The 12,080-nt window shown below is 41.1% G+C and overlaps 1 protein-coding gene across 1 annotated transcript in view; it reads right to left on the bottom strand.

The window, feature by feature from the left end:
• Positions 1-12,080, bottom strand: part of CHST8 (carbohydrate sulfotransferase 8) — a 274,146-nt gene that overhangs the window by 210,132 nt on the left and 51,934 nt on the right. Inside the window, exon 2 of the mRNA XM_073307883.1 lies at positions 4,781-5,008. Coding sequence (XP_073163984.1) covers positions 4,781-4,940 — 160 coding nt within the window. The 5' untranslated portion in view covers positions 4,941-5,008. The remainder of the gene's footprint in view (positions 1-4,780; positions 5,009-12,080) is intronic.

Genomic DNA, 12,080 nt, shown 5'->3' with positions numbered 1-12,080 from the left:
ATATGAATCTTTAGCGCATCTGGTACATAAATATCTTGCGACGTCAGTTACAACAGTGCCATGCAAACGCCTGTTCTCACTTTCAGGAGACATTGTAAACAAGCAGCGGGCAGCATTATCTCATGGAAATATAAACAAACTTGTTTGTCTGAGCAATTGGCTGAACAAGAAGTGGGACTGAGTGGACTTGCAGGGTCTAAAATTTTACATTGTTTTATTTTTGAATGCAGTTTTTTTTACATAATTCTACATTTGTCAGTTCAACTTTCATGATAAAGAGATTACACTACAGTACTTGTATTAGGGGAATTGAAAAATACTATTTCTTTTGTTTTTTACTGTGCAAATACTTGTAATAAAAAATAAATATAAAGTGAGCACTGTACACTTTGTATTCTATGTTGTAATTGAAATCAATATTTGAAAATGTAGAAAACATCCAAAATATTTAAATAAATGATATTCTATTATTGTTTCACAGTGTGATTAATTGTGTGATTAATCACGATTAATTTTTTAATCACTTGACACACCTAAAAATAATAATAATAATAATTAATAATGTAATTGCACATATATATAGCACCTATTAGCAGAAGTTCTCTAGAAGTATAGAAGGTTTGCAGAGACTCCATGATAGGGCATTACATTTCTCTACTTCCTCCATGACATCTCATTTTCACACCAATTCTCAACAGAAGGCCCCCTGCACCTGACATTCAGCATAATAACACTCTCCATAAAAGCCCATTAAGTGTCTATCGTAAGTGAAGTTACTGCCTCTGTAATGACCAGAGAAATATGTATTGAATTCAGTGTATTGGCTTGGGAAATCTGTTTCGTCCACAATGAATGGCTGTCTGTCACAGCCATGTCTGTTCAGAGTGAAGTGCATTATATAAATATAACTATACAGACAGAATATTTGTCAATCAGCAAAAAAGGCTATACACCCCCTATCCAGGGCACATATACTTTGTAAGCATTGGTTTCCAATAGATAAATGTAATCAAGGTTTATATGTTCACAGAAGCCAACAGGATGGGATTGTTTCACTCGAAAGATCAGAAGAAAATTGTAACTAATGTTGTGGAAAATTACTTTGATATTGCTTTCTCAGTACAGCATCACAATTAGGTAGCAATGTGAAGCACAGGAAAAGAATAAATGAATAGTAACAAATCAACACAAACAGCTACTGTCAGGCGTACTTTGCTCAGTGAAAGTAATGTAAGCATTACTTAAAGTTTTATGACTGTAGTTTTATACTGGTTTAAATAGTACATCAAGGTTTTGCCATCATGCTTGCTTGGACTAAAACAATAAAGAACAATTTCTGGAAGAGACAGATAAAACTAAAGTACCAAAGTATTTTTATTAATCTTGTTTCAGAAGTTACACTATTCCAAATTAAAGACGACTGAACATATTAGCAGTGAGAAATGTCTGCTTGGTCAATGCAAAATTCTACTGTGCTTCTTTTTTTGGGTGAAAAATGTTCTTTATTGAATTTCACAAAGCACTGCAGATGAGATTGTAAATGTATTCAGCTACATAGTAACTACATGAGAAATACAAAAGCAAAGACCAATAAATAAACTTTGTCGTATAGAATCTGTTGGCCTAAATAGTATAATGACACATGCATTTATTCAGTTCTATAGAGGGACCAATTATGTAAGCAAATTACAGCAATATCCTGTCTCTAAAAGAAACTAATATTTTTAGGAGCTATTCTGAGTGAGGGAGGGAAAACATCGTTTTAAGCACACCTGGTGTTTCTCTCTTACAGACTTACAGATTTCCATAGAACACAGTGTACAATAAGGAAACATGGCTATTCTTCTCTTTAATTAAATGAACAGTGTCTTTTCTATGTTCTACCAAGTGCCTATTGTGCTTTAGGGACAATTGGCCTGATTTTCGGTGGAGCTGAACATGTGAAGCTCCTGAGTTCAGTGGCAGCTGAAGGTGCCCTGCACTTCTGAAAATCAGACCATGTAACTATTTTATAAGTACCTTTTCTCTCCGTCTAACTTCCATTAATGTAAATGGGAGTTTGTTGTGTGAATCAAGCAAGATATTAGACATCTTTGGCAGTAACAGATAGTCCCTCTTAGAATAGTCATTTTACAACCATACACAGGACTCTGTCCATGAAAATCTAGTAAGTTATTGAGATAGTTTCATCTCTGAGGATGCTTGTGTTCAAACCTTGATTGGTATGTCAAGTGTAAATGGGTTGGGCCTCATCCTGTTCTTTATGTCTACCTCAAAAATAATTTCATAGTTGGTCACAATCAACAGTCAGTGCTTGAGAGGCTCATGATTGGAAGAGCAATGGTCCAATAGGTCAGGACTAAGAGGCAATGGTAGAGAAGCATGGGAAAGCTTACCAAGGGCTAGTTGAAGCCAGTGCTGTAAAGTTCTTGACTTTCATAAGTAGAACGCGAACCAACCATTTTTTTTAAATTATGTAATTCTAATGTCCAACAGGTAGTAAACAATGGCAGAGTTATCCAGTTATTGTGGAATTAATTTTCATGCACCTTAATATTCTTTCTAAATTTTTCAGGCTTAACATGAGCTGTGTTTATTTAAGGAAAAGTTCATTACAAATGTGAATACTTTTCACAGGGGATTTTGTTATTGTCCTAGTACAGAATGAAGCCAGAGCCATGCTACTTAACAACCCTATTTTGCAGACATGATCTAAGTCTTAAAGAACTGTCTGATGAACATTCCCCTTGGGTTTGAGAGTATGCTGCTGTGATGGGTCAGTTCCCTGGCCACAAACCCTCGCTATTGAGCCATCCCGTCCACATCTCTAGAGCTTAATCCCACGGAGGTCCTTCCACAGGGAAAAGGAGAAACATTGCCATGTGGAGATGCTGTCCCTCTGCTATATCTGCTGAGGTTGTGGCTCATCCTCCATTTGCAGAGATGACATGACCCAGAATTAGAGTTTGTTACACAGACTTCTTTTTGAATTCATATAATAATAGGAAATAACTATAGCATATCTGGTTCCCTCCTATATTACTAACAACAGTGGGTCATCTACTTTCAGTGTAAAAAACAAGACATATTATTTGGTGAAGAATACGAGCCCTTGATTAACTACTTTGTGTCTAGGTATTGCAGGTGTCTGCAAAAACTGTGGGCCAGTTCCTACATTCTGTGTACTCCCAACTAATCCAATGAGCTGGGCTATTACAGGGAGCACATGATGTCATAATCTGTTTCAAATGTTTCTTCTTATTGCCCTGTTCTCTTTCAAATGTGTACATGCAGTTTCCATTGACTTCAAATGGATTTATAGACACACATCTTAGAGCAGAATTTAGCCCATTATGTCAGTTCAATATATAAGTTGTTTTGCATTTAAATATACAAAATTATATTTTAAAAAAAAACAAGTGAAGTGACTGGCAAATCCTCCACTTTCAATCAATTTCACAGTTTTGATTCATTATTTCCACAGTTTTGGCTGAGTGGCTGCTTTCAAAATTAGAGTGCAATTGGTCTAAATAACAAATATATTAATGTTTAAGTATGTTTGATGATACAGAGACAAGCACTTAATAAATCTGGATACAGAGGGTAGCATTTAATGTAATGACAATTCCAGGGCTCTTTGTGTCAGAGTGCAGCTCCTTTAACACAATAGCAGTATTTTGCCTTTAAAATGCACAAAATATTACAAACTGCACATTAATTGTGACAAGCGAACAGAAATAATATTTAATCAAATGACAATATCCAGTATAAAAGAACACAATGGACCAAACTCTGCCCTCTGTTAAACCAGAGTAAATCTAGAGTAACTCCATTGGCATCCCTCTGCACTCTAGGATTTTATACTGCGCTCATTACTGTATGCTCACCGCTGAGGTATCATATGTAACTGAGGGCTTGTCTAAATGGCTCTTCAGTGCAGGTTACAGGGGTGCGAGCTGCAGCACATAGGAAAGTATTGCTCTCTAACTTCCCCATGTAGACCCTGCTAGTGCTAACTAAAACTTACCTACTTCACGTTAACATACTGTAGTTCCGACTGGTGGCCTTTTTAGTTCACACTAACAGGGTTTACAATGGGGCAGTTACAGAGAAACACTTTAGTGAATGCTGCAGCTCACACACCCATAGTCTGCCCTATGGGGCAATGTAGACAAGTCCTTAGTCAACATGAATCCCATGCTTATATCTGTGCATACCTGTCAACTGTCCCTCATTGTGAAGGACATCACTCATTTTAGTCCCAAAGTTACCTACTTTCCACACAGATATGGACTCCTCAAAGTTTCATTGTTGAAAATTATTACATCAGAAATAACTAATCATGAGTTATTCACACTAAAGTACTGAATCGCACAACATTTTAAGTTTCTTGAGTGACTAATTTTCTTGTGTCCCTCATTTTGGGTCTGTCTCTCACAATATACCCCACTGGGCAATGGCAGGTTGGGAAGCATGTATCTGTATGGGTGAAGTGAGTGGAGTTATTCTGGATTTACCCCAGTCTAACTGAGAGCAGAATTTGCCTCAACTCAAGCTGACATCCTTGACAAAGCAAAGATTCTCACATAACCTGGCATTCTTTATTGAGTCTGATTTTTAAGCATGATTTATTTTGAGCAAATATTTAGTCCCACGGTTGGCCTTATAAAAATGAAATATTAGTCCTAAAGAACATTTATGCTCGCATCACTTTTGTAACATATGTAAAGAGTGTCAAAGATACAGGACAAAATTACTGGATAAAAATTGGAATGCTAACCTGGTGTCTGCTGATGAACTATGTCTTCTGGATCCTGCAGATGAATGAAGACGACAAGCCCCGCTGCTCCAAACAGCAAGATGAAGGAGAACATACACCTCAGCCTCATAATTATTGTTCTCAAACCAATCCACTTTTGACCCAGGAAAATGAACTGCATGCAATCTCCAAGACACACTCTTCACTCATAGTCTCATCTTCTCAGCTGCCATTCCATTATAATACCATCTACAAGAGGTAAAAAAATAACACACCTACATACACCATTTATATTTCCATACCCTTTTGTAAAGACAGGTTGATTTTTTTTTTCAGATCTAATAGTTGATCTACATATCACCCCAGTGAATGTAATTGCACGTATCTGGTCAATTTCTGCCCCATTAGTTTGTTTTTAATAAGGGATGTATCACTCTGTGTTTTCCACTTGTTTAGAGGAAAATGTGGAATATTAAAAAAAAGTATAATTTGGGGGAAATGATCACATAGTGGAATGTATTTGCACAGAAACCCCCTTTTAACAGGCTGTTTGCTCCAACTGAAGCATGTGTCACTTTTTATTTTTCACTTGTTAAACAAGATGAAAACATAAAGGACGACAATGTGGGGGAAAATGATCGTATGAGCTGCATCTTGCATAGCACAAACATGGAGAGAATGACAGAAACAGTTCACAGGTTTCTGCATCATTCAGTAGGAAAATGATTTTTCTAAAACAGCCGGTACTGTAGGCCAAATATGCATCCCATTTATAAATCTAGGTGGGCATATTGACCTAAGGAAGCTATGTATCCTAAGGGAAGTAATGCAGGTGCTTGGGTCATCTTTAACTGGCTTGGACAAAACACCTAGCTTGGGCCTGGCTGGCATTGGCAGGAGGGTGGACTATATGAACTACGAGCTCATTCCTTCTCTAAGATCTATGAGAGAGTCTATGGGCTCAGCTCTGCAAATACGACCAGGCATGCACTTTTTACTGTATGTAATCCCAGTGAAATTGGAATGGGGCTAGTCACAGAATACACGACAGCTGGTACTAACGCTCCAATTCAGCAAAGCACACAGGTAAAAGACTGAAATCAATGGCACTACTTGTGCTTAATAATAAGCACAAGATTAAGTGTCTTGTTATTTCAGCACTTAAGCATCTGCAGGTTCAGATATCATGATCCTGTCTAAATATAGTTAAATAGTGGTGATAGCTGGGTGAGACGGATTGTAGCTTGACAATATACCTAAAATTTCAACCAGAAAGACTAAATGAAAATGTTTACACTAAAACTAAAACAATGGGAGGGGGAAGGAGGGAGGTAGAGAGAGAGAGGGAAGGGGAGAAGATCAAAAAGAATGATGTTGCATGACTAAACTCCAGGGACAGAGGACAAATACACTAGTGGTGTTATTTGTAGAATGGTCTTCAGCATTGTTATATTTCTTAGAATAGATCTCTTTCTTAGGAATGTTGTTTAATTTTAGATTCCCATTGTATTATTTAGGGAACATGCTATAACCAGTAATGTTTTATCCTTTCCTGAGCCTGTTGGGGGCAGTTTAAGAGAACAGTTATCTCTATTAGGATTTACAGCACAATGGTGTGCCTAAATTTGAGTTTTACAAATCCCATTTTGAGCAGAATGAGAAAGCAAATGCTAATTTCCAAAACAATTTTTTCTTGTTTAAAAAAAAAGATAAATCTAGATCATGCTCCATTTTTTCCTGATTTGTTTAAAAGTTTTTATTCAAACTAAAATCAGAGTCGAAAGTCATAGAGGTCATCCCAACATTCCTGTGAAAACACCTTTCTTTATTAATATTATTTAATAGTTACATTATATCATCTATCCCAGAGGCCCTGTTCAGGATCAGGACCCCACTAGGTTACATCACACATTGTCCTCTCAATATGTAACGTTTAATGAAAGCTACAAGCTACATGTGCATATACTGAAGGGAAAATAGCCCCATATGATTATTTTATCCCAGTGAAAGTCAATTAAATTCACCATAAGCGAATAAAGAGGGAGCCAGAGAAAAGAAAAGTAAACCACCTCTCAACAAAAACACAAACCTCAAAAGGTTCTAAATGATGGGTTTGGGCTTCTCCCATCTTTACTTTCCTGTAATTATTTTTTCACTCAGTTGACTTTAATTAACTTGCTGTAGGCTTGTAAGCCTGGTGAATGAGAACAATGTTTTATACATGGTAGCAAACAGGGGAGTTTGAGAGGGAGAGAAGGAAATCCCCCTGCTGAACAAAGAAGGTGTGACCTCTAATCTTGGGGTGAGTGAGCTTGTTTGACTGTTGGTTTTGGGCTGTTTGTGTTTTTTTTTTTTTCTCTTTCAGGTTATTTTAAATGTACGGGTCAGTTGGGATTGTGTGTTTGGGGACTGTTTGAGCCTTGTTCGATCATCTTTGATCAGCCCGGTGATCACTCTCCCCCTCTGTGATTAACGAAGGAGTAGGCTGGCTAGGAGAAAAGGCCTTACAAGCCAGAGGCTAATGACCAAGAGGAGCCAGCGAACAAGAGAGCTTGTAAGAGGGAGTCATAATATAATCACTGTGGTTAGGAAGGGCTGCATTGCTAGTGCCAACGCTGCTCCTGTCCCCTCCACCTGTCTCCAGGCAGAGAACCTGACCACGGATGCCTCTACCCAGATTCTGGTGTGGATTTGCAGAGACTGTGGCCTGCATTTCCCACTCTCAGAAAGCCAGGATGGCGGGACCATCCAGTGTGAAAGACAGGCGGAATCTCTCCGGAAGCAGGTGGGAGAGCTACAGGTGGAGATGGCTAGGCTGAGGAGCATCTGTGCCCATGAGGAATTCATTGAGAATATTCATATGGAGATCTCCTTCCTTAGAGGTTTTTAAGGTCAGGCTTGACAAAGCCCTGGCTGGGATGATTTAACTGGGAATTGGTCCTGCTTCGAGCAGGGGGTTGGACTAGATGACCTTCTGGGGTCCCTTCCAACCCTGATATTCTATGATTCTATGTCCAAGGCTGAGGAACCTATGCAGCTAGAGAGGACTGCTGTCATGCCCTCAGGGGAGGAGGATATGGCTCTGTCACAGGGAGGACACTGGCTGCTGATTACTTCTGGCAGCAGGCAGTGCTCCACCTCTACCCCCAACCCACCCTCCATAGTAGTGAAGAACCGTTATGCTGCCTTGGCAACAAGCAATGAGGAATTGCCCCCAAAGGTGGAGGAGAAGCCATATACCCCCAAGGCTGGAAAGACTGCAGCCACCACTCCCAGGAGGAAATGTAGGGTAGTGGTGGTTGGTGACTGTCTTCTGAGGGGGATGGAGGCACCTATCTGTCGCCCTGACATGACATCCCAGGAGGAATGCTGCCTGTCAGGGGCCCATATCCGAGAAGTCACATAGGATCATCGAGGATCATCTGGCCCTCTGGCTACTACCCCACACTACTCATCCATGTGGGCACCAATGATACTGTGAGGTATGACCCTCTGCAGATCAGAAGTGACTACAGGGCGGTGGGAGTAAGGGTGAAGGAGCTGGGGGTGCAGGTGTTGTTCTCTTCGATCCTTCCAGTCAAAGGTAGGGGCCCAGGCAGAGACAGATGCATCCTGGAGGTGAATGCCTGGCTGCGAGGAGGGCTTTGGCTTACTTGACCAATGGGATGCTGTTCCGGGAAGAAGGACTGCTAAGTAGAGATGGGGTCCACCTATCAAGGAAGGGGAAGAGCATATTTGAATACAAACTGGCTAACTTAATGAGGAGGGCTTTAAATTAGGTTCAACAGGGACAGGAGACAAAAGACCACAGGTAAGTCAAAAACATGGAGGCCTGGGAGAAGGATTGGAATCTGGGGAAAGCATGGGTTGCTATAGAAGGGATAAGGGAGGGATGAGAGAATATAGAGGGGAAATCAAATCAGTATCTTAAATGTCAGTATACTAATGCAAGAAGTATGGGGAATAAGCAGGAAGAACTAGAAATGCTAGTCAATAAACACAACTATGACATAGTTGGCATCACAGAGACTTGGTGAGATAATACACCATGACTGGAACATTGGTATAGAAAGGTACAGCTTGCTCAGGAAGGACAGGCAGGGAAAAAAGGGAGGATGTGTTGCGTTATATATCAGAAATGTACACACGGACTGAGTTTGATGGAAATAGGAGACAGACTTGTTGGAAGTCTCTGGGTAAGGATAAAAGTGGTAAAAAAACCAAGGGTTATGTCATGGTAGGAGTCTACTAACCAGGAAGAGAAGGTGGATGAGGCTTTTTATAAACAACTAAGAAAATCATCCAAAGCACAGGACTTGGTCGTGATGGGAGATATCAACTACCCAGACATCTGTTGGGAAAATAACACAGCAGGGTACAGATTAGCCAACCAGTTCTTAGAATGTATTGGAGACAATTTTTTATTTCAGAAAGTGGAGAAAGTCACTAGGGGAGAGGCTGTTCTAGATTTGATTTTGACAAATAGGGAAGAACTGGTGGAGAATTTAAAAATAGAAGGCATCTTGGGTGAAAGTGATCATAAAATGCTGAGAGTTCATGATTCTAAGGGATGGTAGGAGGGAAAACTTCACAATAAGGAAAATGGATTTAAAGAAGGCAGCCTTTAGCAGACTCAGGGAGTTGGTCGGTAAGATCCCATGGGAAGCAAGTCTAAGGGGAAAAACAGTTCAAGAAAGTTGGCAGTTTTTCAGAAAGACATTATTAAGGGCACAAGAACTAACTATCCTACTGCATAGGAAAGATAGGAAGTATGGCATTTAACTAGGAGATATTCAATGATTTGAAACTCAAAAAAGAATCCTATAAAAAGTGGAAAGTAGGTCAAATTACAAAAGATGACTATAAACAAATAACACAAGTATGTAGGGTCAAACTTAGAAAGGCTATGGCACAAAATGATGTTAACTAGCTAGAGACATAAAGGGTAACAAGCATGGGTGGTGGGTATAATAGGCCAGGGAACGCTAAGCTTTCCCTGGAGCAGCCGCCACTGCCAGACACCTGGGCTGCGGAGGCCCCACCCCTTCCCCAAGGCCCCTGCTGCTGCTGCCTGCCTGCCTGCCCTCCACTTTCCCCCTAGGTCCCTGCTGCTCACTATGTTGCTCCTCCTCGGGGGCGGGGAAGTGAGGCGGACATGGCAAGCAAGTGGAGGGTGTGGGGGTCTGGCAGGGGAGTGAGGCAGCTCGGCCAGGCACTGGGGCCAGTGGCTCTGCCTGGCACTTGGGCAGGGGGTGGCTCGGCCCGGCACTGGGGTCAGCCTGGTGCTCCAGGGATGGCTCGGCCTGGCCAGGAGCTGGAGTCATTGGCCTGGCACTCAAGCAGGGAGGAGCGGTGCAGCACTGGGGCCGGACCGGCACTCAGGCTTGTTGGGGGTGGGGAATTGGCCTGATGCTGGGGCCAGCCTGGTGCCTGGGGGAGCGGGGACTGGCCTGGGGTGGCGATCCAGGGCTCCTCTGGTCGTGGGGGGGGCCCTCAGGGCTCCTCCTGTTATTCGGGGGGGTTCGGGGCTCTGGCTAATGGGGGGCGGGACCTCAGACAGAAGGGGCCGGGCCGGTGGGCGAGCCTTCCTAAAGAGGTGGTTCACCCACCACCCATGGTAACAAGCAAACATTCTACAAATACATTAGAAGCAAGAGGACAACCAAGGACATGGTAGGCCCATTACTCAATGAAGGGGGAAAACAATAACAGAAAATGTGGAAATTGCTGAAGTGCTAAATGACTTTTGTTTCAGTTTTCACCAAAACATTTAGTAGTAACTGGACATGTAACTTAATGAATGCCAGTGAAAATGAGGTAGGATCAGAGACTAAAATAGGGAAAGAACAAGTTAAAAATTACTTAAACAAGTTAGATGTTTTCAAGTCACCAGGGCCTGACGAAATACATCCTAGAATACTCAAGGAGCTGATTGATGAGATATCTGAGCCATTAGCAATTATCTTCAAAAAGTCATGGAAGACAGGTGAGATTCCAGAGGGCTGGAAAAGGGCAAATATAGAGCCAATCTATTAGAAGGGGAATAAGGACAACCCAGGGGATTACAGACCAGTCAGCTTAATTTCTGTACCCAGAAAGATAATAGAGCAAATAATTAAGCAATCAATTTGCAAACATCTAGAAGATAATAAGGTGGTAAGTAACAGTCAGCATGGATTTGTCAAAACAAATTGTGCCAAACCAATCTGATAGCTTTGTTTGGCAGGGTAACAAGCCTTGTGGATAGGGAGGAAGTGACAGATGTGGTATATCTTGACTTTAATAAGGCTTTTGATACTGTCTCACATGACCTTCTCATAAACAAACTAGAGAAATACAACCTAGATGGAGTTACTATAAGGTGGGTGCATAACTGGGTGAATACCCACTTCATCGGATGCATGTCACCCACGAAAGCTTATGCTCCAATACGTCTGTTAGTCTATAAGGTGCCACAGGACTCTTTGCCGCTTTTACAGATCCAGACTAACACGGCTACCCCTCTGATACTTGACACCATCCCAGAGAGTAGTTATCAGTGGTTCACAGTCAAGCTGGAAGGGCATATCAAGTGGGGTCCCACAGGGATCACTTCTGTATCTGGTTCTATTCAATATCTTCAGTGATTCAGATAATGGCATAGAGAGTACACTTATAAAGACTGTGGATGATACCAACTAGGGAGGGGTTGAAAGTGCTTTGGAGTTTAGGATTAAAATTCAAAATGATCTGGATAAACTGGAGAAATGGTCTGAAGTAAATAGGATGAAATTCAATAAGGACAAATGCAAAGTACTCCATTTAGGAAGGAACAATCAGTTGCACACATACAAAATGGGAAATGACTGCCTAGGAAGAAGTACTGCGGAAAGGGATCTGGGCATAATAGTGGATCACAAGCTAAATATGAGTCAACAGTGTAACACTGTTGCAAAAAAAAAAAAAGGGGGGGGGACACCATTCTGGGATGTATTAGCAGGGGCGTTATAAGCAGGACACAAGAAACAATTATTTTGCTCTACTCTGCACTGATTAGCCCTCAACTGGAGTATTGTGTCTTGTTCTGAGCACCCCATTTCAGGAAAGATGTGGACACACTGGAGACAGTCTAGAGAAGAGCAACAAAAATTATTAAAGGTCTAGAAAACATGACCTATGAGAGAAGATTGAAAAAAAATGGGTTTGTTTAGTCTGGAGAAGAGAAGACTGAGAGGGGACATAACAGTTTTCAAGTGTATAAAAATTTGTTACAAGGAGGAGGGAGAAAAATTGTTCTCCTTCACCTCTGAGGATAGGACAAGAAGCAATGGGCTTAAACTGC

Source organism: Lepidochelys kempii, chromosome 12, assembly GCF_965140285.1.
Source record: "Lepidochelys kempii isolate rLepKem1 chromosome 12, rLepKem1.hap1, whole genome shotgun sequence".
In the NCBI taxonomy this organism is placed as follows: Eukaryota; Metazoa; Chordata; order Testudines; family Cheloniidae; genus Lepidochelys; species Lepidochelys kempii.
This window is presented reverse-complemented; position numbering and strand designations above follow the sequence as displayed.